Source organism: Microcebus murinus, chromosome 22, assembly GCF_040939455.1.
Source record: "Microcebus murinus isolate Inina chromosome 22, M.murinus_Inina_mat1.0, whole genome shotgun sequence".
Classification (NCBI taxonomy): Eukaryota; Metazoa; Chordata; class Mammalia; order Primates; family Cheirogaleidae; genus Microcebus; species Microcebus murinus.
In genome coordinates, this window is record NC_134125.1 from 15342282 (window position 1) to 15369801 (window position 27520).

The window sequence follows — 27520 nt, forward strand, 5'->3', positions numbered from 1 at the left end:
ATTGCCTTAACCCAGTTTATGGATATTTTGAATTGTGTATGTGGCCGCAGAACTGAAATCAATAACGAAGTCTCAAGTTTTGATAGCCTGTGAAGTGCATAAATATCTTAATTTTACCTGAATCGATTTTGGGGAAATTACTAGTAGAATGCCTTGGTGTGATTCTTTGACAGAACCAGCTATTGTACATAAAACAGATGTGCTTATATATATTATAATAAATAAAAATATAAGACGATGAAAAAAAAAAAAAAAAGAACAGGTCAGAGGCAACAGGTCATCACTGAACGGCCTACATTTTACAGAGCACACTTCTCTTTGTGGCCGAATTCCGTAGACCGCACACTCACCTCCAGCATCCGGGACCGGCGGATAGTGATGTGAGTGACATGAGGGGAGGCCGAGCTGGTTTCCACGAGACCCAGTTTCTCTTTCTCCTTGGTAACCATGTTTCGGAACAGGAGAACTCTCTGGAAAGAGCAAAGGTGGGACCAGAAACAGGCTCAACAACAAGATGATTCCATAAAAGCACTCCACAAAGTTACTGAGTTACTGAAATCTAAGTCACGTGAGATCCAACCGGAATGGGATGCCTTGCTATGTACGGTGGGAGGGACACACGAGTGCTGCCTCTGAGAACAGCAAACATTTCCCAAACACTGTAGGGAATGAGAAATATAGCCGAATACACGCCAAGGAAGAAATGTTCCAGAAAGAGTGGTCTGGCTGCAGCTACAGTCTAGCTAGAATATTCAGGAGAAAATCATTCTCCTCATTCAGTCAATAATCCACCGTAAAAACCTGGCGGCAGAACAGGCTACAGAGGCTGCTTTATATAGCTGTGCCTACTTTAAAGGAAATCAATATTATGCATCTAAAAAACAAAAATAGTTCAAAGATAATTTTTCCCACTGTCAGAAATTTTAAAAATGATCTCACAGTATAAAGATTCTGACCTTTTTATCTGTCTTCTCTATGCCTTCAAGCCCTTCAGTCACACCAGTGATATTTCTTAATTATTGCTTGAAAAGAACCTTTTCTTCTTATTCTTAAGATTCTGCTAAGTCCCTTTAGGAGGGCAAAACCCTTTTTGCCCCACCCTGGGTTTGAAAACCACCACCCTGATAGCATTCGAATAAAGTCGGCCAGGCCGGGCGCGGTGGCTCACGTCTGTAATCCTGGTACTCTGGGAGGCCGAGGCAGGAGGATTGTTTGAGCTCAGGAGTTCAAGACCAGCCTGAACAAGAGCAAGACCCCGTCTCTACTAAAAATAGAAAGAAATTAGCTGGACAACTAAAAACATATATAGAAAAATTAGCCGGGCATGGTGGCACATGCCTGTAGTCCCAGTTACTAGGGAGGCTGAAGCAGGAGGATCACTTGAGCCCAGGAGTTGGAGGTTACTGTGAGCTAGGCTGATGCCACGGCACTCTAGCCCAGGTAACAGAGTGAGACTGTCTCAGAAAAAAAAAAAAGTCAGCCAAATGAATATATAAATCCAGCTGTTTTTTTAAAAAATGGGACTCTCCCCCAAAGTCAAGAGCTTTATTAAATACAAATAAGAACAGTAATAATAACAATAGTAACAGGGTTAACTATACATGGGGCCGGCCTAGTGCATTTTCATTTAATCGTAGCAGAAGCAGCCACTGCCAACGGCCTCCTGAGGAGGGGATGCAGCCAGTGGAGGAACCGTGGCTTGGTGCGGCGTCTCAAGGTGGCTGGCTTACCAGCCCGGAAACAAGGACAGTACAAACGCTCAGGGGGTCCCAGGGCCACACTCGAGGGAGACAGTGGACTAAAGGCCCAGCAATGGAAGCTCCTGCCGCTCCCTTTTGCCGCAGGCAAGACCTTCGGTAACAGGTACTTAAGCCTCGTGGGGCCGTGTGGTACGCAACACGACCGCTTCCTGTGACCCCAAATCTTTAGCATGATCGTCTGAACAAGGGGTGCTGTTCTGCAGCACATGAGGTGGAAGAGGAGATTCACATCAAGGTCAATCCAGTGTGGAGTGGGGACAGCAGAAGACACAGAAGCGGAACTGCAGAGACAGGGGTGACCACGGGGCGCCTGGACGGGGCTCTGGGTCTCCAGGGTGTGTGGAAGAGGGTTCGGGGCAACCTTAGCCAGCTTCCAAGGACTGGGAGACCTCAGCGAACGTAGTGGACATCTGGATGAGGATCACCGTCCCCGTCTTGAAACAGAGGAAATGGACTTGCCCAAGTCACAGAGCTAGTGGCCCCAGAGGGGCCGGAGTCAAATCCAGATCCCACACAGGGACCACAACACTACACAGCCCTTGCTCACCCCAGTCAGGGGATGAGTCGCAAATCAATGGGTAAAAGCAATGTAAGAGAACAGAGAATGAGCCAGGCCAGGCTGAGGCTTTTAAAGAAAGGCATTCTAAGCCCCCACTGGAGTGAGACCAAGATCAACGGAGAGATGCAGATGGTGGATGGCATAATGTATCAATGAGAGAGAGATCCTATTACTCTACTGTGCGCACCAACAAGAACATTTCAGTGGCAGAAAGCAGCACACACGCCATTAAGGGACATGACGCCTGAGATGGGAGGAGAAAACAGGACAGCCCTGAACACTATGAACATGCCAAGCTTCCAACATTCCCCCAGGACCTGCCGGCACAATCACAGGGAGCAGGACAGTGGCCAGGGGATGAGGAAGGCCCTATTTCCATAAAATGCCAGGGGAGGTATTTTATGAGCCCAGGACAAATAGCCCAGATGGAAATCTTAAACAAAATTCCCCAAAGAAAAACATGGTGAGGATGAACATACAGCCTGGAAGTCATTCCAGTCTATCTCACTGGTTCCCAAAGTTTCTTATTTGTGGCACCCCTAGTGTCTCAGTAACTTTGTTCATGGCACTCGTAGGCCAAAAGAAATCCTTAAGAGTTCTGTTTCCTAAGTAGTTAGGTCTTAACAACTTAGAGTATTTATGTCCTAAGAACTTAATAGCTATGTTTTACAAATGCATATACACTGAAATATAAAATACTTTTCATTCTTAAAACTTAGCTTTGCAAATAGAACATCACTGAAAAGAATATAGTGCAATCAAACATTGAGACCATGAACTATCTTTAACTAACTAGTAGTTCGCACAGTGTTTTCACTATGCTCCTCTCAAAAATTTAAAATATCCTGAGGCAACCTCAGGCGCCACAGCATGCTGTTTGTGAAGTGCAGATGTACAGAGTCAGTTCCCGACTGTGTGTTATCGGGGTGCTATGGTCAAAGGCGGGATTCACAGACACACAGGTCCAAAACAAGGTGCCATGTTTTAAATCAGACGCTACCGAACTGCATGAGGCCCAGGAGGGGAGGGGCTGGACACGACTTTGAACGAGGACTTGCTGGAGGCCCTATGAATGCTACACTTGGCAAACAGGAGACTCAGAAGGCCAAGAGGCGCTGACTGCAGGTCTCAGAAGATTTATCTCACACATTAGAGAGACCACTTTTAAGGGCTGTTCAAGGACCAAAGGGTAGAAGTTAAATAAAAGCAGAGCAGCTTAAGATGAGGAAGAATGTTCTATCACTTGGAAGAGGAAAGCCATAGGACGGCTTGCTCTGCAAAGCAGTTTCCATATGAAGCAAGGTTGGGGCACTGTGGTAGGGGCTCTCTCCAGGAGGGCACATTTGCTCAAGTAGTCTCCCTTCACTGCCGAGAGTCTGCCAGGTGCAATAGGGTTTAAACAGCCACATCACTGCTGCAAGGGAAAGAATGGCTATGGTAAGTATTAAAGTCAAGGTCAAGGCCAGGTGCGGTGGCTCATGCCTGTAATCCTAGCACTCTGGGAGGCCCAGGCGGGAGGATCGCTCAAGGTCAGAAGTTCGAGATCAGCCTGAGCAAGAGCGAGACCCCATCTCTACTAAAAATAGAAAGAAATTAATTGGCCAACTAAAAATATATAGAAAAAATTAGCCGGGCATGGTGGCGCATGCCTGTAGTCCCAGCTACTTGGGAGACTGAGGCAGCAGGATTGCTTGAGCCCAGGAGTTTGAGGTTGCTGTGAGCTAGGCTGACACCACGGCACTCTAGCCCAGGCAACAGAGTGACACTGTCTCAAGAAAAACAAACAAACGAACAAACAACATCAGAGAGCAGTGAGGGGATTAAGTATCTCTGAAAAGTGAGATGAGATTTACAAAAATGTGATTTATGCACTTTCCTAAAAATGTCTATCTTGTAATAAACAAAACAAACAAAAAACCCTAAAAAACAAAAACCAAGAAAGAAAAGAAAATAGAACAGGAAGAAAAGGAAAGGGCACAACCTAGCTAGGGGTCCTCAAACTACAGCCCACGGACCACATACGGCCCACCAAGGACATTTCTCCGGCCTGCCAAATGTTTTTGCTGCCGCTGCCTGTCCTGCTTGGCAGCTGACTGGTCCGAGGCCCACAGTGCGCATGTGTGGAATGTGCGCCGCACTCTCCAACAGCCCTCCAATCATCTGAGGGACAGTGAACTGGCCCCGTTTAAAAAGTTTGAGGACCCCTGACCTAGACTCTCAGGAACCTCTTCTGAGAGGACCACAGTATTGTCATGGCATCCGACGGACATTTCTGGAGCCTGCTACCCACCGGGGTTGTGAACGAAGCACTCCCACATTTCCTGGTTGCTCCTGTCACAGCACCTGACCCTTCCCAAGTCACTCACGTCCCCTGGGGATGTGATGCCATGCTCTCCTGGTCTCCCTCCTTCCCTCCTCGTATAGGCCCTTTGAGCGATGGGTCCTGCAGGGCTGCTGCACTTCTCCCTGCCTCACCCACACCCTCGAGACGTGGGTGCTATCCCCACGTAGCATCTATCCTCTTCTCCTGAGCTCCAGGCCTTTAGGTTCTACCTCCTTAAAAATGCCGACTGGGTCATCTTTCTACTCCCGCGACCCCACCAGTCGAGGCCGGCCTTCTTTAACACCCTCTGCCTCCAGCCAGTCTCCACACTGCAGCCAGAGGCTCTTCCTCAAGTCCGGCTCTGGCCAGGTGCCTCCGAAGCTTGAAACCCGATCCGATAATGGCTTTGGATAAAGTCCAAGCTCCAAATCTTGGTTTCTAAGGCCCTTCTGGCTCCATCTACAAACCTCCTCGCTTCTCGACGCCATCCTTACACTCTCCCTCGCTGTAGTCTGGCTCTGCAATAGCACTTGTTCTCTCTCACTTGGGCCTTTCAGCCTGTCCGCCTGTGCCTGCAGAGCCCTCTCCTCGCCCCCACTCCCCTCGCTCCAGCTGGGCCAGGTCCCCGTGCCTGGGCCTCCACGGCATCCGTCCCACGCCACCAGAACCGCCAGCTCACATCGCCTTCCCTAGACCTGTGGCCCCAGTGCTGAGCCTAACACCTGCCACAGGGTAAGAGCGAACTCTGTTTCCGTCTGCTGAATGAAGGATCTCATGTTGTCCTTTCCAGTTGCTATAGTGAAGATGGGAAGTCAGGAACCACGTGCTGGAACAGAAATGCCCACCGGGAACCCGAATGCAACTCACGTTTTTGTGTGGAATGACATGAGGGATATACTGCAGGATCAACTGCGCCCGTTTCCGGTCCTTGTCCAGTTCCTGGAAGAGCACGCTGGGTTTGAGATCCCTTCAGAAGAAAGACATGGGTTTGGGATAATTCAAACAAGAAAACCACGTTCTAGTGCAGGGTTGGGAAACTATAGCATGTGGGCCAAATCCAACCTGCTGCTGCCTGTTTTTGTAAAGTTGGATTGGAACACAACCATACTCATCCATATTCATGTACGTATCTGTGTCTCATGGCTGCTTTTGTGCTAGAGGCAGAGCCGAGTAGCTGCAACAGACCCTGCCTGCTCCGCAAAGCCGAAAACCATCTGGCCCTTTAACAGGGAAAGTGTGCCAGTCCCTGCTCTAACGCCACAGCTCCAACAGCTGCATGGGAGTTGACTTATTGTTGATAACATGCTGACGTGCTCCTCTGTTTAGCTGTAGTAGGAGGATTTCCCCACCCTAGTCTCCAAAAAACCTAAAAGCAGGTTTTTGGGTTTTTTTTCTGAGATAGAGTCTCACTCTGTTGCCCAGGCTAGAGTGCCGTGGCGTCAGCCTAGCTCACAGCAACCTCAAACTCCTGGGCTCAAGCGATCCTCCTGCCTCAGCTTCGTGAGTGGCTAGGACTTACAGGCGTGCACCACCATGCCCAGCTAATTTATATATATATATATATATATATATATATATATATTTAGTTTGCCAATTCATTTCTTTCTATTTATAGTAGAGGCGGGGTCTTGCTCTTGCTCAGGCTGGTTTTGAATGCCTGACCTTGAGCAATCTGCCGACCTCGGCCTCCCAGAGTGCTAGGATTACAGGCGTGAGCCACCGCACACAGCCTAAAAGCAGTTTTTTACCCTGGTAATTCTGCCGATAAAAACTGCCATTTAACTATCATACTTTGTTGCTCAGCTCAGCTGAAAGACCTACTCTTCCCAGCCTGGATAAGAAACGTCTGCTAAATATAAGCTGGCTTGTGTCGCCATTAATTAGCTCTAATCGTATTTTGTGTAAATCTCTCTCAACATAAGCGACTGCCAGGTTGCAGCAGAAGTGTCCTTACGGTGCTTTGCAGGAACAGCGGCTCTCTCTTTTTTTTTCCTGAGACAGAATCTCACTCTGTTGCCTGGGCTATAGTGCCCAGGCGTCAGCCTAGCTCACAGCAACCTCCAACTCCCGGGCTCAAGCGATCCTCCTGCCTCAGCCTCCCAAGTAGCTGGGACTACAGGCATGAGTCACCATCCCTGGCTAATTTTTTCTATATATGTTTTAGTTGGCCAATTAATTTCTTTCTATTTTTAGTAGAGACGGGTCTCGTTTTTACTCAGGCTGGTTTCAAACTCCTGAACTTGAGCAATCCTCCCGCCTAAGCCTCCCAGAGTGCTAGGATTACAGGCGTGAGCCACCACGCCTGGCAACGTGGCTTTCTTTACACATCAACAGATGAGATGAAGGAGAGGGAAAAAGTCCCCTCCGCCCTAGAACACGAGCACTGGGCACGCGGGCAACTCTGCCATGGGCGGCGTGACAGGCCAGACTCGGGCTTCAGGAGCCGGTCCCCACTCCTGGCGCTCACTTTCGCAGCCAGTGGTCCTCGGGGGCGAAGCGTCGCCGGCAGTCCCGCTCGTACAGCACCATCAGCCACCCGTGCACAGACTGGAAGAGCTCCAAGGTCTCACCCTTGGCAGTCTCTGTGGGGCAAACAAACAGGGGAGTCACACTCGGGGCAGCGTCAGAAGCAGAGAGGAGTGGGAGGACAGTCGTCATCAAGTCCTTGGTCTCCCTCACTCTGAATTTCCTGTGGTACCAGAGGAATTAAGAGGCACCCTGGTTATGTGCCAAGTGTCTGCGGGGCCGAGAATCTCTCAGACGCCATCGCCCATGCCGCCTCCCGCTAGTGTGGCACGTAAAGGCCCTGTTCAATCTGAGGAGCTTTGTACGGAGCAACTGGAAGCGCCTCAGAAGGGACCCTCATTGGAAGTGTGAACGGGCACATGTTTTATCTTCATGGAAATCAACTTGAAGAATCAAAAGGAGATGCAGAGCAAAATTAATCATCACTAATATTCCCTGACACATACATGCCAGTCCTGAAGGACACCCGGCAGAGTGAGACTTTATCACCACTCTACTGTCTTAAGACGTCAGGGAGTGAAGAAATCAGACTTCCGATGATGTGAATGAATGTGGGTCTTCCATTAACTTTAACAGACAATAAAGCAAAGAATCAGTGGATGGGACGAACTCCCTGGCCTCCTGGGTGCAGCGTCAATCAAATGAAGGCAGACACCTTTACCTTACCTACGATTCCATCCCAGATCATCTTAAACACGAAGGAGTTCAGAAAAGAGGAGATGGTGACCAGCTCTTCCAGTTTGAATGAAATTTGTTCTTCGTAAACCTCAATGTCATCAAGGATCCTAAATCAGACAGAAAACTATTCAGAACATCCCACTGAGAAAAAAACAAGATCTGTCCTGCTTAATAGACAACATAAACAAGACTAAGAAATAGGCTCTTTTAGAGATACTTAACATAAAACATACAAATAAAACGATACGATGTCTAAGATTTGCTTCGAAATAAACTAGGCGAGGACAGCAGGTGGGGGTTTAGATGAAGCAAAACTGGCTGTGAGTTGGTTTGTTAAAGCTGGTGATGGCATATGAGAGTCTGTTATATTAATATCATTCTTTGTACTTTGTATGAATTTGAAATGGTCCATAGTAAAAAAGTTAAAAATAGAATTAAGAAAAAAAGCAGCTCTACTCTATATTTTTCTTTATTTTATTTTGAGACAGAGTCTCACTCTGTTGCCTGGGCTAGATTGCCGTGGTGTCAGCCTAGCTCACAGCAACCTCAAACTCCTGGGCTCAAGTGATCCTCCTGCCTCAGTCTCCAAAGTAGCGGGGACTACAGGCATGTGCCACCATGCCTGGCTAATTTTTTCTATATATTTTTAGTTGGCCAATTAATTTCTATTTCTAGTAGAGACAGGGTCTCACTCTTGCTCAGGCTGGTTTTGAACTCCTGACCTTGAGTGATCCTCCCGCCTCAGCCTCCCAGAGTGCTAGGATTACAGGCGTGAGCCACCACACCTGGCCTATTTTTCTTATTCATAAGTCTCTAACTGTGACACTTTCCCCATTCATGCCTAAATATCAAGGAATCTTGACCAAGAGTGTGTTTATTGAAATAAACTGTGGAATCTTATTCCACATCTAGGACAGACACTAGTGACACTTGGTAGGAACTTGATAAGTATTTGTGAGTGAACAAACGAATGTTTGAAAGGGCATGTGAATAAAAGAACCATTTAAGATACAACTATAACTGAAAAGTTCCTAAAACCGCTCCACGCACTAGAACACGCCTTACTCCTGGCCTCCCCGTCACCCAGCCGTCACCAGCAGCTCCGGACTCCTGCTCCCACCCCAACTAATCAGTGAGCCCCTTTCTCTGTGATTCTCACCCCATCTGCCACCCACAAGTCCCTGATCCCCTCCTGCTAATAATGTCTTCTAGCCTCAACATAATTGCCTGAGGTCCATTCTATAATTAAGTTTTCAACAACCTTTTGGGAAAAAGTGAAATTAAAGGAATTCTGAATACACAAGTAGACACATAAGCTTAAAAAACAAAGGAAGTGAATGGGACTAACGTTTGGATAATTTCCCACTCTGTGCCAGGCACTGTACTAAGTACTTGACATTCCTTTTCTGTTTTACTCTCTATCAGATTGGTAATATTATCTCCATTCTAACGGGGAAACTGAGACCGGAGAGGTTAAGCAATGTGCTCAGGGTCAGCTTGATAATAACAGCAGCCAGCAAGTACTGAGCTCTTCCTATGTTCCAGGGACTGTACTAAGCACTTTGCATCATCACTTTTAATCACTGAAAGGTAGGTGCTGTTGTTACTTCCAGTTCTAGAACAGGAAACTGAGTCTCAGAGGGGCTGAATCCCTTGATCCCTTGCCCACGTGTCTCAGGAACTGGTTCAGCAAGGGTTTGCAGCCTGGCTGTCTGACTCTGGAAATTCCCAGGAATCGACCTAGCACTGCAAGGAAATGGCTGAGCTGTGATTTCAACCCCCTCCAGGAGACCCCAAAGCCCACACTCCACGGTGCTGACGCAGCTCCCCTGAAAAGACAGGTACTAACAACTGCTGAACACCTGTGCTGTGCCACCCACCCTGTAAGAGTTTCCTTGTCTGATTCTTATAATGCCCTTCCACACAGGTCCAAATGTATGCAGTAATCACATCAGCAATTCCTTCCTTCCTGACACTGTAATTTGGTCTCTCTGAATCCTAGGAAAGGGATTCAGCCCCACAGCAGTCCACCTACGTGATGAGGTGCCGGGAACAGTCACAAAACAGCATCAGCATGGCCAAGAGCTGCTTGGACTCCTCGGTGTCGTTGTTCAGGCATTCCAGGAAGAGCCTCAAGCCTCCGTGGGGCCCCAGCTCACAGATAAACGCCCACAGTTTGGGCAGCAGGTCATCAAGGTAAGTGAGACCTTGAGAAGGATAGAAAAACACAAGCTTCAGGTGGGGGCTCCATTGTTATCCAGTGGGAAAACAAAACACTTAAGGCTGTAAGTGAACATTTAACATGTGCTCGAGAAGAAGGTGGGATCAGCCAGAAAAGCATGATCACCAAGAGAACAGCAAAGATAGTAACAGCTACCACTTAACGGGTGCTTCCTCTGTGCCCAAGACTCCTCTGAGTACTCTGCATGTGTTGTCTCCTTGCCACCTTGGGAAGCCCAGTGTCATCTCCGTTTTATAAGGGAGGAAACTAAAGCACAGAAGTTAAATAAATGGCCCCACATCACACAGCCTGTAAGTGTCAAAGTCAGGAAAAGAACTCAGGACTGTCTGACTTAATATTTATGTTTTCAATCAGCGATATGTACATTTTTTCTGGATAGAGCTAAAGAGTAAATATTTTTCTGCACTATGGGCCAGAGGTCTCTGCTATTAAAAAAAAATTAAATTTAGCAGAGTTTAATTGAGCAAAAAACAATTCGCCAGTCCAGCAGCCCTCAGAGCCAGAGGAGGTCCGGAGAGCTCCGGTTAGCATCCTGGCCAGGCAGCACTCCCGAAGCGAGGTGCAGAGACGGCTGGACGGGCTACAGCTTAGCATTGCCTCATTTGAACATGGTGTGATCAGAAAGCAGCCTGTGCTGCTGTAATTGGTAGAGACTCAGCTGTTTGTTACAAAAATACTGAACACTCCTAAATCAGGCTTTCAGTTAGTTTATTTTTTTTTTTTATTTTCTTTTTGAGACAGTCTTGCTTTGTTGTCCAGGCCAGAGTGAGTGCCGTGGCATCAGCCTAGCTCACAGCAACCTCAAACGTCTGAACTCAAGCAATCCTACTGCCTCAGCCTCCCGAGTAGCTGGGACTACAGGCATGCGCCACCATGCCCGGCTAATTTTTTTTCTGTATATATTAGTTGGCCAATTAATTTCTTTATATTTATAGTAGAGACGGGGTCTTACTCAGGCTAGTTTCGAACTCCTGACCTTGAGCAATCTGCCCGCCTCGGCCTCCCAGAGTGCTAGGATTACAGGCGTGAGCCACCGTGCCCGGCCACTTTCAGTTAGTTTATATACTAAGTTAATTTGCAGTTCCTAACATAAGGACTCAAAGTACAAAGGCATTCTCGGGCCACATTTAACTGAACATTGTCACAACTACACAATGCTACCACTGGGACACGAAAACAGCCACAGAAAGTACATAAAAGAACATGTTTGGCTGTGTGGCAATAGAAGTTTCTTACAAAAACAGGAGCGGGCTGGATGTGGCCCACAGGCAGTAGTTTGCTGACCCTGTCTTAAACCATCTTGCAGGCTTGCCACATTTAGCCAAGCTCCCGCTCATCTATTATTCTACTTATTTTAAACATGGAAATGCAGTGAGTGACCGTAGCACAGATGCTCTGAAATACCACACAAAAATGGAACCTTGGGGAAGCAAAGGTGACACAGAGGACATGCAAAGTCTGCTTCCTGGCGGCCACAGGGACTCAGACATACAGGCTATATCCTTCGGCTGGTGCTCCCAGAGTGTCCTCAGAGGCCGCTGGACACCTCCGCCTGCATGCCCCATAGGCACCTTACACTGTCACAGCCACGGCACAACAGAGTCCCCACGGGCCCTGCCCCCAGCTGATGCTCCCTAGCTAAGAACACAGTGCCGCCATCCACAGAGGTGGTTTGGCCGAAAATCTGGTATCTTTGAAACCTTTGGTCCTCACACCTCCAAACCCAATCTGCCAGTGAGATCCTTCCTCTAAAGCACCCCAAAGTCCTCCCACTTGCACTGCCATCGCTACTGCTCCAGGCCAGTGACTCGCAACTGGGAAGGATTTTGCTGCCCAGCGGGCGTCTGGCCACACTTGGCTGTTGCAACTGGGTGAGAAGATGCATCTGTGAGGAGGGGCCAGGGGCTGCTAAACATCCTGCAGTGCACGAGACAGCCCCCGGCAACAAAGAATTATCTGAGAATCCCTGCTCTAGTCCAAGCCGATCACGCTCACGTTCACAGAGTGAATCTCCTTTTCGCTTGCTTATTGCTGGTCTCCCTAACCTAGAATCAATCACCTTGAGAACACAGACCTCGGCTGTCTTGTTCAACTCTCCTCAGTACCTGGCACATACAGGTACTCTGAATATTTGAAGAATGGATATGTAAGTGTGAAAGTGAGAAGAAGTGTGATTTATGCTTTTTTTTTTTTTTTAGACAGAGTCTCACTCTGTCACTGTGGTTAGAGTGCTGTGGTGTCAGCCTAGCTCATAGCAACCTCCAACTCCTGGGCTCAAGCAATACTCCTGTCTCAGCCTCCTGAGTAGCTGGGATGACAGGTGTGCACCACCAAATCCAGCTAATTTTTTCTATTCTTAGTAGAGACAGGGTATTGCTCTTGCTCAGGCTGGTCTCGAACTCCTGACCTCAAGTGATCTTCCTACTTCAGCCTCCCAGAGTGCTAGGATTACAGGTGTAAGCCACCATGTCCAGCCTTTTCTAGTTTTCTGTTCAGGAAAAATAACTTTTTAAAAGTACATTGTATCTCACACTTTCATTTTTCTCAAAAAAAAAAAAAAAAGTACATTGTACTTCATAATTGATTAAGAGCAACAAAATGGAAGTGCTATGACTGAGGTTTAACTTGAACTATTTAACCAAGGTGTACCAATCTCTAAGAAGAACAGCTCAAAAACACCCTGCCTCAAAAATCTGTTTTCTGAGTCAAAGAAATCAGAAAAAAGCAAATAACTTCTTTTAAGACCAACTGCCCAATTTGAGAGACAGAAGACGCCGCCCCGTGGCTGCGAACCTGTGAGTATCTGCAGCCGGATCTGGGTCAGCGTTGTCAGTGAGGTCTGGTAGAGGACACAGATGTTGCAGACCTTCTGGACTTCTGCAGAGTCAACGCGTTTACCCCCGACAGGCCTGAGAATATTCCGGACTGATGTAGACTTTTGAAACGCACGTTTTAGGAGATCTGGCACGGAGAAAAGCAGAAATGCGAGCAGAAGTTCAGCCATATGCCAAATGCCACCCTGGAAGGGGAAGAGCATTTCCACACAGTTCCAGATTTACAGCCAGGGCCAGACAGTGGGGCGGCTGCTCTGACTCAAGAATTTCTTTCGGATAAGTCAGCAAAACATTAACAATAGGTTTTTAGGTGGAATTCAAAGCCCTCTTCACAATATCTAAAACTTTCTCAAAACAAGCGAGGCATAGTAAAATCTTACATAGGATTCTTGTACTCTATCACCTGATTTCAGATCCCACAAAGGTAAAAGTTCTGTGTGTGGGGGTGCCTATATTAGGAGAGGACTATAATCAGGGGAGGAGCATACTAGCAGAGGGGGACAAAGGTAGGGGCCCTGGCTGAGTCTCCATTTGCTGTGCTTTTAGAAGGAAGTAAGGCCTGCCAACCTCCATCACCGATCCTTGGTTTTGAAGGGTATTCTAAACTTTTGTTTTAAACCTTCCCATTTATATCCTACTGGATTTACATTTGCTGGGCCTTTCCTCACTGCTAGCTCCGAGACAGAGTTTTGCAATGCACTGAGGAGTAGAAGAAAAGCCATTCTAAATCTAAAAATCTGCCACGGGCAGGTAACTCTACTGAATTATGTTAGTGGCATTTCCTTAACTTTCATCAGAATGGGCAAGAAAAACGTTTCCATGGATCCCCTCCCTAATCCTGCAACGGGGATGCAGCTGAAGGAGCAGCCCTTTGCTAAAGAGCCCCCCGTGGGAGACTTATTTTAAGATTAAGAACTCAGAAAAGCTCTACTTCCCCAAAGGAATGAGAAGGAAGAAAGGGGTCCAAAACTCCCTTTTCATTTTGGCTCCTAGAAAGTTCACAGCCAAACTGAACTTCAGAGATAGCCACAGTGGCCCTCGTGGAAGCTCTATCTGTGGACGTTCTTCTGTACACATGATCTCGATTTTGTTCACCTATTTATATGTCCCTGGTCCTTGTTCTCTATGGCTGTGGATTTTCTGTCACTGTTTGGCTAAATGGGAACTTTTCTAAGCAGCCTCAGAATCTTTGCGGAAGAAGTTAGAGCGTCCCACAGCGTGGGACACCCGCGCGGGGAGAACCGGGAGCTGCACTTCAGCCGGGCAGACGCCCGGGGCCAGGCCCACTCCGCCACTCACTCTTCACTGGAAGCACATTCTGCGGGGACGGTGGGGGCACGGGGGCTGCTGGCTCCTGGTTCTCCAGGAGCTTCTTGCTCAGGATGTCGCTGAAGAAGATCCGGATGAGGGGCACCCCCCACAGAAACTGCAGCTGTCTGGTGATCAAGTGCATCGACTCGTTGAGGCTAGGAGAGAGCAGAGGAGACCGGGCTGTCAGCTCCCACCTAACGCAAGGCCAGGGACAGCTGCCCAGCGCCTAATGGACCCTTCCCTTGGAGGTGCAGCCAGGGCCTGCCTCTCAACATGGCAAAGAAGATTAAAAAAAAAGCGGAACCAACAAATTATCACTAGGGTATACTGAAGGCACAGACCCTTTATCTTGTCTGCCAGCAGCATTTCTGCTCACCCAGGTCCCCAGGTGTAGTGCCCCCTTCCATGACGGTTTTCTCAGAGACACCAGCCATCACCAAGCTGACAAAGGCCACCTCGTGCCTGCCACAATGCCTCTTCCTCACAGCTGGCCTACAGGTGTGGCCCCCACATCCAGATGGCTTGACAGCTCCCTCAGTGCTTCCTTGCCTCCGGGGCTCCTCTCTCCGTGGTGCCCCAGCACCACTCACGTTCTGGAAATCTGCCGTCGTGCCCTTCCTGCTCAAGACCCTGCACTGGAACCCGCACCCATCTTCACGGTGCTAACAGCCACCGCCACTGAGCGAGGCCAGGCCTCCTCCTAGGCCTCTGCATGCATCGTCTCGTTCGGTCCTTCAAGGCAGCTCCGCCAGAGGACTACAAAATCATCCCCACGCTTCATACAAGGAAAGCGAGGGGAGGGGAGGTGTCCAAAGTCCCTTGAAGAGGAGGCAGTGGGGCTGGGGCTGGGCCCGGGCTGTCCACTAGGGTGCGTTCTGCTTCCCCTGCCTCCCAGCCACCCCATCCTCTTCAGCCTGGGCGTCACGCTGGGCGGCTCATCCTCTGGCAATGAGTCTTTTAATTGGGGAGGACCCAAAGATGTCACTCAGATACAAATAAAAACAGAACAAGTTCAGGGATTTCCTTCCCTGGATTTCAGTTTCCTGCCTCGAGGGCACCTACCAGGCAGATATCTGAACCAGAAAACAGCTGGGCATCACAGCTGGGAGCTTTAGACGTGGTCTAGAAGCCACGTCATCCAGCCTTGAGTGCACATTTCCAATCTTCAACGCTGCCTTGCTTGAACTCTGTTCTTCCAGTCTAGTTTTTTATTTTTTTTTTATTATTTTTTTTTGAGACAGAGTCTCACTTTGTTGCCTGGGCTAAAGTGCCGTGGCGTAGGCCTAGCTCACAGCAACCTCAAACTCCTGGGCTCAAGCGATCCTCCTGCCTCAGCCTCCCAAGTAGCTGGGACTACAGGCATGCACCACCATGCCCAGCTAATTTTTTCTATATATTTTTAGTTGGCCAATTAATTTTCTATTTTTAGTAGAGACGGGGGTCTTGCTCTTGCTCAGGCTGGTCTCGAGGTCCTGAACTTGAGCAATCCTCTCGCCTTGGCCTCCCAGAATGCTAGGATTTCAGGCATGAGCCACTGCGCCCAGCCATGTTTTTGATTCTTAATTAAAATTTTTTTTCTTTTTCTTTTTTTTTTTTTGAGACAGAGTCTCACTTTGTTGCCCAGGTTAGAGTGAGTGCTGTGGCATCAGCCTAGCTCACAACAACCTCAATCTTCTGGGCTCAAGCGATCCTACTGCCTCAGCATCCCTAGTAGCTGGGACTACAGGCATGCGCCACCATGCCCGGCTAATTTTTTGTATATATTTTTAGTTGGTCAATTAATTTCTTTCTATTTTTAGTAGAGACGGTATCTCGCTCAGGCTGGTTTCAAACTCCTGACCTCAAGCAATCCGCTCACCTCGGCCTCCCAGAGTGCTAGGATTACAGGTGTGAGCCACTGCGCCCGGCCTTAATTAAAATTTTCTTAATTTACATTCTACCTCTTGAAAAGGATCTGGGGTGACTTCTACTCCCTTTGACTCGTTTGTCTTGTTTTGGCATCTCTGAACAAGGAAAAGTCTAGTCAATCAATAAAAGTGATGGCAAAGAAGAAAAAATACCAATGGACAAGGCTCACAATATAATGAAAAAAAAAACCCAAAATAATATGATTTCAATTTTGTAAAAAATAATTGATATTTTATATACAAAAAGACTAAAAGGATGTTTCCTCAGCTGATCTTTGGGTAGGAGGATTATGGGTTGGCTTTTATTCTCTTTGGGCCTATATTTTATACAATGAACACATTACTTTTGCGATAAGAAACAAAACAGCAGAAACCCGAAGAAAGAAAGAAGGAAGAAGGGGGAGACAGTGAGGAGAGAGGCAGGAGGAGGCAGGAAAGATAGTGACCTGCCCCAGGACTCACCCATAATCCACAGATTGGGAGAACCAGCCGAGGACAGGGTGCCAGTGGGTCAGGTTGGACTTCTTCTGGGACACATACTTTTGACAGTAGCACAGCATCTGGGTGAGCAAACTCACAAACCCATCCATCTCCTCCTCCAACACTCTGGGGCTGAGGGAGCCCAAGTGTAGGAGGTTGCCTATGAGGACAGAAGGCCAAGTGTGAGGGGCCCAGACAGACACGCTTCAGCGCCTCCCAGCCCTGCTCTCTGCCTGGAGCTCAGGCGGCCACATGGTACGTGTGGGAGAAATTCCACGTGCACCTTTGGGGCCGGAAGCCGCCATGGGGTGCAGGGTAAGAAACAGGCTGACCTGACTTCAAATCCTGGTTCTGCCACAGGCAAGCTGCACCACGGCCCTCCACCCACCTCTCAAATTTGTTTCTTTATCTATAAGATTAGAACACTGTTCCCCACTCTAATGTGAGGATTATATGAATCAACATGTAAAATGTCAGGCACACACAAGTATATGATATTTAGTATTACAGCTCAATATTATGTTGATATTTAAAAATCAAGGGGTGGCCAGGTGTGGTGGCTCACGCCTGTAATCAATCCTAGCACTCTGGGAAGCTAAGGCGGGAGGATCACTTGAGGTCAGGAGTTCAAGACCAGTGTCAGCAAGAGAGAGACCCCGTGTCTCTATTAATAATAGAAAAAAAGTTAGCCAGACGTGGTGGCACATGCCTATACTCCCAGCTACTCGGGATGCTGAGGCAGGAGGATGGCTTGAGCCCCGGGGTTTAAGGTTGCTGTGAGCTAGGCTGACACTATGGCACTCTAGCCTGGGCAACAGAGCAAAACTCTGTCTCAAAAAAAAAAAAAATCAAGAGTCAATATTAAGAAATGACCCTTTGAAGAATATATGAATGTCCTGGGAAATCACTGTTATTCAATGTTCACCAAAGTTATTTAATATCCTGTGTGTGAAGACTCTTACCATAAACTCTTAAAATTTAGCCCCAAGAAGATTTTTCTATCTAAAATAAATTTCTTCCTGTGAGGCAATGAGAATTATGTGCCTCCACTGTTTCCAAGTGCTTGTGTCTGCAAACCCTTTCTTTATCTATAATTAAAACACTATACAACGGCGAAGCAGGCGCTACTCTGCTCTAAGCCCCACCCAACTACTCCCTCCCTCTCCCTTGAGAAAAGAATTATCCAGGCAACTCACCACACTTTCATTTTTTTCCTACGCTGCCAGGAAGCTAAGGGCTGAAATCCAACGTTCATTTATAGTCACTTAACTAGCTTGCCAGCCTGGTATATTTTCAATGTGGTTTTTAATTTACATGTCTATTTTATTCTTTGGATCCTTTTTTTTTTTTTTTTTTTTTTTTTTTAAGATAAGGCCTATCAGCTGAAACCTTTTTTTTTTTTAATGTAAGCACTTCCAGTTGTAACTAAAAACAACTCACGATCTCTAGAAGAGTGAAAAGCAAAACACTCGAGCTTTCCCTGATGGCCAGGACACAATCACATTGCAGCCACTGATACTCACCCATCAGACAAAGTGTGTGGCATCCTTCTAAACTTTCACATATGTCACGGCAGCGATCCTGGTCTCTTAAAAATACGATGAATTTACGAAGCATATCGTGAGATTCTAAAATAGTGAGGCGCTGCAAACAATTACAGACTGTTAGAGCAGAAACTGATGGGAAGAGTTTCCTGCTACAGTGTCACTTGGTCACTTGCAGATGACACCCTACTGATGCAGAACATGGTACCAATCCCCAAGAGGAAAACAGACAAAGAGGAGAACCTGCTTCTTTGGGCTACTAACTTGTTCAGAAGAAAAATCAGGAGAAGGAGTGGGAAACAGAAAACATTTTACATTCTAATTTCTATAAAAGAAAAGCACAAACAGAACTGGTGGTTTGGGGGTAACTCACAGAGCCCACTTACCTCGGGGGTCACTGTGCTGAGATGAGTCACAAGGGCAGGAACAGACATGACGTGGAGGAGGAACGGCCGGAGCAGATTGTCTGAAAATTGTGCAGCAATCACAGGGCTAGACACAGATAGAGGAGCTTATTCAGACAGGTCTTCGTGTGCACCCGGAACAAAACAACGACCCTAACAGTACTCTCAAATCCTATATATTTCTATATACTTTTAGTTGGCCAATTAATTTTCTATTTTTAGTAGAGACGGGGTCTTGCTCTTGCTCAGGCTGGTCTCGAGCTCCTGACCTTGAGCAATCCTCAAATTATGCTTCACAAGACTTCTGGGAAAACTAAAGGCTGAAAATGGGGACACATCATAGGGAAACAGTTAAGTCAATGACATTCTAGTCACAGGATGCAAGACTGTGCATCTATGAAAAATCAGTTTTGAAGTTTTATTGACATGAGAAAATGTTCATGCTTTAATACATTTTTTTTAAAAAAGCAGGATAAAAAACTAGATGCCTGGGAGAGGAGGAAGGGGCTTTTGATGGGGAGAGAGGAAAAAGAGGGGTTTCTGGAGTATTGGTATGATTGATTTCTCGATTGGGTGGTGCTTACCCAGGTATGTTTGCTCTGTGGTAACTCACCAATAACTCATACGTTAACCAAGCAGTCTATGTAAAAATGTATATAGTATGATACTAACATTTAAAAATATATATATGAACACAAATATGTATACTTTTTTTTTTTTTTTGAGACAGGGTTATCCAGACTGGAGTACAGTAGCACAATCATAGCTCACTGCAGCCTCGAACTCCTGGGCTCGAGTAATACTCCTGCCATAGGCTCCTGATCAGCTAGGACTACAGGCACACACCGCCACGCCCAGGTAATTTAAAAAAATTTTTTGTAGAGACAAGTGTCTCACTATGTTGTCCATGGGTGGTCTCAAACTCCTGGTCTTCCAAAGTGCTGAGATTACAAGTATGAGCCACTGCACCCAGCTGTATAAATTTTTAAAAAGACTAAGAAGACATTAAAAAATGTTAACAATATATCACTGAGACACATCTGTACACCACTGTAAAATGGTGCAGGTGCTTTGAAAAATAGTTTGGTAATCACTCAACATATCTCTGATAAATTTTCTTCTTCCTTATATTTTTCTGTTTTACTTAGGCTTTCTATAATAAGCATGCATTACTTCCATAATCAGGAAAAGATAAACATTAAAATAAGAAAATGAGGCCAGGTGCAGTGGCTCACGCCTGTAATCCTAGCACTCTGGGAGGCCGAGGCGGGAGGATCACTCAAGGTCAGGAGTTCGAAACCAGCCTGAGCAAGAGCAAGAGTGAGACCTCGTCTCTACTAAAAATAGAAAGAAATTAATTGGACAACTAAAAGTATATATAAAAAATTAGCCGGGCATGGTGGCGCATGCCTGTAGTCCCAGCTACTGGGGAGGCTGAGGCAGAAGGATTGCTTAAGCCCAGGACTTTGAGGTTGCTATGAGCTAGGCTAACACCACGGCACTCTAGCCAGGGCAACAGAGTGAGACTCTGACTCCAAAAAAAAAAAATAAATAAAAAAATAAGATAATGACCTCTATCTCACACCATACACAAAAATGAACTCAAAAGGGATCACCACAGACCTAAATGCTAGCTTTCTTTCTTTTTTTTTGAGACAGAGTCTTACTCTGTTGCCCAGGCTGGAGTGAGTGCTGTGGCGTTAGCCTAGCTCACAGCAACCTCAAATTCCTGGGCTTGAGCAATCCTGCTGCCTCAGCCTCCCCAGTAGCTGGGACTACAGGCATGCACCACCATGCCCAGCTAATTATGTATATATATATATATATATATATATATATATATATTAGTTGGCCAATTAATTTCTTTCTATTTATAGTAGAGACAGGGTCTCACTCAGGCTGGTCTCGAATTCCTGATCTGGAGCAATCCGCCCGCCTTGGCCTCCCAGAATGCTAGGATTATAGGCGTGAGCCATTGCGCCCGGCCCTAAATGCTAGCTTTCTAACTAAAACCACAAAATTCTCAGAAGAAAACACAACAAATATTTGTGACCTTAAGTCAGGCAATGATTTTTTAGATATTACACTAAAAGCACAAGCGACAAAAAGAAAAATAGATAAATTGTAGTTCATCAAAATTAAAAACTTTTGTGATTCAAAAGACACCATCAAGAAAGTGAAAAGACAACTCACAGAATGGGAGGAAATATTTGCAAATCATATATCCGATGAGGGACTTGTATCCAGAACATAAAAAGAACTCATACAGCTCAATAATCAAACACAAAAAACAGGCAAAGGATCTAAATAGACATTTCTCCAGCAAAGATATACAAATGGTTAATAAACACATGAAAATATGGTCAACATTATTTGCCACCAGAGAATTACAAATCAAAAATGACAGCAAGATACCCCCTCACACCCACTAAAATGGCTATAATCAAAAAGACTTAACAAGTGTTGGCAAGGATACAGACAAATTGGAAATACATTACTGGTGGGAATATAAAATGGTGCAGGCACTTTGGGAAATAGTTTGTCAATTCTTCAAAAAGTTAGAGTTACCACATGACCCAGCAATTCTATTCCTAGGAATATACTCAAGAGAAATGAAAACATGTTCATGCCAAAACTTGTACATAAATGATCATAGCAGCATATTAATAATAAAAAGTAGAAACAACTCAAATGTGTTATATCCACACTGACTATTATTTGGCCATAAAAAAGAATGAAGTCCTGATTCATGCTATAACATGCATGGACCATGAACATATTATGCAAAGTACAAAAAGCCAGTATTAAAAAACCCACATATTACATAATTCCATTTATGTGAAATGTCCAGAAAAGGAAAATCCAAAGGGATAGAAAGTAGATTAGTTATTGCCAGGGGTTTTGGGGAGAGGGGAAAGTAGAGTGAATGCTAATAGGTACAAAGTTTCTTTTTAGGGTGATGAAAATGTTCTGGAATTAGATAGTGGTGATGGCTGCACAACTCTGAATACACTAAACACCACTGAACCATACACATTAAATGACTGAAACATATAGATGTTAATTATACTTCAATAAAGATGTTATTTAAAAAAAATCAGAAGTCACGTGGAGGAAAAAATCATGAGAACAACTTAAGGGGGGAAAATGATTTCTTCCAGCTAATGTGCTCCAATACCAATGAGCAGCTGTGGTACTGGGCTATCAGAATTCATATTCTAAACGTTCACTTCTAAGAGTACCATTTTCGTACAAGAACATTTTATAAGACTGAAATGCTCAAAATATCAGTGTTAACAACTGTGGCTAGTGGTTATTCGAAAGCACAGTCTAGACCAGGGGCCCAAATTTGGTCCACTGCCTATTTTTGTAAATAAAATTTTACTGGAATACGGCCATGCTCACTTATTTATGTGCGGTCTATGATTGCTTTCAGGGCACAATGGCAGAGCAGCTGTGAGAGAGGCTGTATGGGCCACAGAGCTGAAAATGTTTATTATCGGGACCTTTACAGAAAAAGTCTACCAAACCATGCTCTAGACCATTAGCTTCTGAACAGGTGTTCCATGGAAAATGGTTTTGTGGACTATTAAGAGACATGTTCCACCATCCAAAAACAAGGCAGGAGTATTCCATTCTCAGATATGTTTAGACCAACACTGGGTTAAACAGACCCAGGGGTCTTGCTACCATTGCAGGACTTCTCAGAGCCTTCAGCCCTAAAGTGTGTAGTGGATTAGCAGAAGCAGGCAGAGCAGGCAGCTTTTACCAAGCTGGTTTGACCCTGACACCCTCCCTTCTAGGAGCTCTCACTAACATCTCCCCAGGTTAGTGTTCCCCTCAACACTTTAAGAATGTTCTGGACCCATTAACAAGCACAGTTTTTAATATCTGGCAGTTCTCAGAAGTACAGGTACAATTTCTATAAGGAAATATTTAGCTTCTTATGTACTTTATTTCTCCAAACTGACTAAGTGAAGGCAAATATCACATCCTCTGGAAGCCTCCAAATTCTAACATTTTACACTTGTGCTTATAACACTATTCCCTTAATCCTTTTATCCTGCCCTTTGCTGGGCCTCATCCAGCTCTTAAGTGTCCTTTATTTTACCAATTAAAACCTCTAAAGGAAAAATGATTGCATCTTGGCCACTGGCAGAATGAAAGTAATTCCTTTTAAATAGTGTCATTCCACAGACCACACTGTAAAAATATTCAAGGTTATAGACTGAGGACTAAGAAGTTGGAGCAGTCACAAATGCATCACTTTTGCTAAGAACAATACTTCCCGTAAATTCTGACAAAGTGGGCAAGTCCATACCCAATGCCAGTAAAAGAGAAAAGAAAACCAAGAGTAGGAAGCACTCCGAAACATGCCAACGCCTCAGCTGTGGTTTCTTACCGCAATGCCAGAGAAAATGCTGCCGTTAAAGTGCCTTTGGACAGACAAGGACGGGGTCTCGCCAGGCCACGGGTCAACAACACCTGAAAAGGACATTTTAACTGGTCAGGGGACGACACCAACTTTGTATTCATTTGTACATGAGAAAGGAGAAAAAAAGTAAAATGAGTGCTTCAGGTAAAAAATTGCATTGGAATGTTTTTAAAAAAGGAAGGGGCAAAAAGTATTGGGTATGGAGGTTCATTCTACCATTCTCTCCCTATTGTAAATATTATGTTAAAAATTTAAAATAATAAAGTTATTAATGAAAAAAATTAACAGCTAATAAAAAGAACTTAAAATTTCAAGCTACCATATTATTTCAGAAGCAGGCCAGTGATAGTGCTGGGAGAAACTATTGATAATACCACCTTTTGCCACCACACCATCTCACAGGGTTGTGGTGAGGGGACAATGAATCCCAATCAGGAAGTAGCCCCTCACAATGCCAGGTAGAAAGAAGGGCTAAATCAAGATCACTTCTCAGTCTCCTTCCTTCTGGGGCTTGACCCATTCCTTCTCTGGAATGTACCATGCTTTAATAAACTTTGGCACTTTGTTTGCAAAAAAAAGAGATTACTTCTGGAACTCAAGAATTCCGTAGTCACATATCACTGAATAGCAGTATGTTCTGAGAAATGGTAATTTTTGTCATTGTGCAAACATCATGGAGTGTCCTACACAAACCTTGATGGTATAGCCTACCACACACCTAGGCTACATGGTATGACCTATTGCTAAGCTAAAAACCTATACAGCATGTTACTGTACCAAATACCGTATGCAATTATAACTCAATGGAAAGCATTTGTGTACCTAAACATATCTAAACAGAGAAAAGGTACAGTAAAAATATGGTATGATAATCTTAAGGGATCACCATTGCACATGTGGTCTGTTATTGACTGAAATATCATTATGTGGCACGACTGCACTTTTAAATAGCAATTAGGCTTCTAACAATTCCCTGGAGGTATGAAGTGGCCACAATAAGGTGTAGAATGGACAGAGGCTGTTTTAGGACACAGAGCTAGGACACTAGCCAAGAAGGAACCTGAGGGAACAAGCCCTGAGGCCTCCTTCCCCAGTTTAAATTTCAAGAGACTGGATTACCCTTACAGTAAAAAATGTAGAGCATTAAAGGGATCCCAGTGTCATTGTCCTCCTTTATCTGACTCATAAGTGACCCTAGCCACGGGGAGGGAGGAGAACACACGGAGACCAAACGCTTCCTGGGAAAAGTGTTTCAGGGAGGGGGTCACCAGATATGCCGAAACCAAATGCAAAAATCCAAGTTCAAGTGTTGGAGAATGGGGAGGTCACATGTTAGGGGACGGGGTCACAGACCTGCATCACAGAGTAAAATCCACGCTGGTTGAGATGTCCCATGATGTTTGCACAAATGTGGTTCATGGCCGGTCGAAGACTCTCACCTAAATGAAGAAAAGAATTTGAGAAAAAAATTTCTTGCCATCATGTGACCTGTTCATGTGGGACAGAAAAATGACACCTCACGCTCAAGGCAGCAGGAAATGAGATACTCCCTGGCTTGCCTTCCTTTTCCCTTAGGTCTAGAACCATAGTGCCAGGAAGTTCGGCATATCTGGAATTCTGTCTCTCCTGGAAGGCCTGGCTTGGGTGTTGCCTCTTGGGTGAAGGGTCCTCCTGTCCCCCGGGCCTCCAGCTCCTGTAGCACCTTTCTAACTCCCTCCTAGGGCTCCTTGTGGTTGTCTCCTCTCCCCACTGGGACATGGGCTTCCTGGCAGAGCCTGGAACTCAACAACTTCCAGAGTCCAGGATAATAAAAATAAACCTTTCTCGCTGACCCGGAGGCCTTGGCACATGCAGTTTCCTCTGCTTTCAGTTTTATCCTTCCTCTTTGCTCTGTGAACTCCAGCTCTCCCTGTAGTTCGTAGCTCAGACATCGCTTCTTCAGGAAAGCCTGAGCCCTGGGGCTAGCAAAGCCTCCCCGCCCACTGAACGCATCATTTCTCTCATATTCTTCCTTCTGAGCACTGACCACACTAACATCATTTTATATTAATATAGACACACGAGCAACTTCTATTTAATGTTTGCTTCCCCAGCAGACTCTAAGTTCTGTGAGGAAGGGAGTGTCTAGAGTCCCTGGAGGGCAGTGACCTTTCTGTTTCGCTCCTCACTGTATCTCGGGTGCTGAGCACAGTGCCTGGCACACACAGTCGCTATTGGTTGAACGTATGAATGAAATGACGCTATGAAATACATAAGGCTAAGGATGCTTTTCAGGGAAGGAGGCAGCTTTATGGAGCAAATGTTATGGGCAAAAGTGAATGTTATCACTTAGAGGCTGAGGCACTCTTTTACAAACAATAGAAAACAGAACCATGCCTTCAAATGTAGGTTCAAAGGGGAAAGTTTGACACACGATATTGAATGTATTTGGGACGCTACAATGCAGTCCGATGGCATATGCCAAAAGCATCTTCATCTGTCCAGTCTCAGGGCCTTCCCTGAGGTTTGTGGAGGCAAAAATGCTTTTTATGAAGAAGAAAAGGTGGCTAGGTGCTGTGGCTCACGCATGTAATCCTAGCTCTCTGGGAGGCTGATGTGGGAGGATCGCTTGAGCTCAGGAGTTCAAGACCAGCTTGAGCAAGAGACGCTGTCTCTACTAAAAATAAAAAAAAATTATCCAGGCATGGTGGCGCATGCCTGTAGTCCCAGCTACTTGGGAGGCTGAGGCAGGAGGATGGATTGCTTGAGCCTAGGAGTTTGAGGTTGCTGTGAGCTACGATGACACCACTGCATTCTAGCCTGGGCAACAAGAGCTCCATCTCAAAAAAAAAAAAAAAAAAAAAAAGGAATGAAGATTTCCCCAAGCTCTCTACAGAAATACCAGTTAGGAAAGATTTTGAAACAAGTCCCACAGACCTTTCCCCCGGAGAATTTTCCATGTTGAAGTGTCTGTGAAGGTGACAAGCATCGTGAGGCACAGCGTGATGAGTCGAGAGTCTTGTAAGATTTCAGGCTGGAAACAGTAGGAGAGTTTATTAACACAGTTGTCCTCTGAGTCCAGATAGTGAAGTATCCACTTTCCAACTACTCCTAAGTACACTCAGACTGGAATAAATGAGTCAGGAATATGATTCTGCATACTTTTTTTCCTCAGGGAATGATCACTTTATGAGTTACATGACAAGAATTTTGGCACATTAGTGCTTGACCATGGAATCAAATATCCCTGGGAATGGAGAATTCTTGTAAAACGAGAAGACCAGGCTGGCACACCATATGTACATATGTCTGTGTATCTGAACTCTGCAGCAAACAGAGCAGAAATACAACTGAGCATAACAGGGACTGTGGGCTCAGACTTCCGGCTTCACCACTACTAGCTGTTGTGATCTTGGGCAAGTTTCTTAACCTCTGTGCCTTGGTCTCCTCATCTGCTGCCTAGCAGCAGTAACATTGCTTTCCTCAAAGGATTGTCATGAGGAACAGATTAATGCATACGAAGCACCAAGAACAGTACCTGGCACATAGATAACTCCACGTAATGCTGGCTTTTGTTGTAATTATGATAGTTCATTTTATAATTACGATTATTTTGCAAGAGTTAGTCAGGCAAAAGACCTGACTGCTTTCTAGGCTCATATCCTACAGCATGTGCCCCTGGAAGGAACCCTGGAGACCACAGATTTTAAAACCCTAAGCTCACAGAGAACAAGAGAGGGGAAGTCATATGTTCAAGGCCACGTGGGAAATCAGCAGCAAAATTAGGACTACATTTCAGATTTTCCTTGCTCCAGATCCAGTCCTCTTTTCTCCTAATGTCTGTTTCTCCACATAAATTTTGTTTTTCAAAATAGAAGAATCTCTTCTCAAAAAGAAATCTGTTGTAGAACACAGATACAGAAAGCAGATAAGAGGATCAGTCTGGCTCCCGTTAAGGTAGGGGAATAACCTGTCCGCTTGACCCTAAAAGCACTTTGGTAGAATCCCAGGGCTCCAAGGCATAGGTGTAAGGACCACTGCTCTGAGCCATAACCCTCACCTGACAAGTCAGGTGTGGCCTGTCACTGGCTTGCTGCCTTGACTGGGTCGTGGCCAAGAGCCATTCATGAGTGCTCCCAGAGGAATGGCTGGGACCGGATTGCTGGGGGCTCTGGGGTCATGTGCTCTGTCACTCAGCTGCTCCCTCAGTCCTTGCCAAAAACCTGTCCCCCTATGTGCGAAGTGGAAGTGGCTGTTGTTTGTGTCTGCTCACACCTTTGTCCGTCTTCTCAGAACACAGGGTGGGCACAGGCCCAGGCTGGACAGTGTCGGTATCCCACCCTCTCGCCACTGTGACCGTTCAGAGATGAGCCCAGGATTCCATCGGGCCTTTAAGAACTCTCCTGGATTTTTTAATTAAAGTGGGGGAGATTTCCCTTTTCTCTTTTGTCCAGACAGAGTAAGAATGTGAGGTCAGAACTGTTGGCTGCAATGATTACAGCAGGGGAGGCCACGATGACCCCGAAAGGGACCAGACG

General features: G+C 45.8%; 1 protein-coding gene across 3 annotated transcripts in view; it reads right to left on the minus strand.

Annotated features, from left to right (window-relative positions):
• UBE3B (ubiquitin protein ligase E3B) overlaps nucleotides 1-27520 on the minus strand; it is a 55417-nt gene that overhangs the window by 19946 nt on the left and 7951 nt on the right. For all 3 annotated transcript variants that reach the window (XM_012756505.3, XM_012756504.3, XM_075996628.1), the window contains exons 7-19: nucleotides 25920-26016; nucleotides 24357-24442; nucleotides 22971-23053; nucleotides 18551-18656; nucleotides 18144-18264; nucleotides 16603-16780; nucleotides 14222-14388; nucleotides 12882-13049; nucleotides 9882-10053; nucleotides 7835-7953; nucleotides 7110-7224; nucleotides 5510-5609; nucleotides 351-470 (exon numbers count right to left, since the gene is read on the minus strand). In XM_012756505.3, the coding sequence (XP_012611959.2) occupies nucleotides 351-470; nucleotides 5510-5609; nucleotides 7110-7224; nucleotides 7835-7953; nucleotides 9882-10053; nucleotides 12882-13049; nucleotides 14222-14388; nucleotides 16603-16780; nucleotides 18144-18264; nucleotides 18551-18656; nucleotides 22971-23053; nucleotides 24357-24442; nucleotides 25920-26016 (1632 nt within the window). The remainder of the gene's footprint in view (nucleotides 1-350; nucleotides 471-5509; nucleotides 5610-7109; nucleotides 7225-7834; nucleotides 7954-9881; nucleotides 10054-12881; nucleotides 13050-14221; nucleotides 14389-16602; nucleotides 16781-18143; nucleotides 18265-18550; nucleotides 18657-22970; nucleotides 23054-24356; nucleotides 24443-25919; nucleotides 26017-27520) is intronic.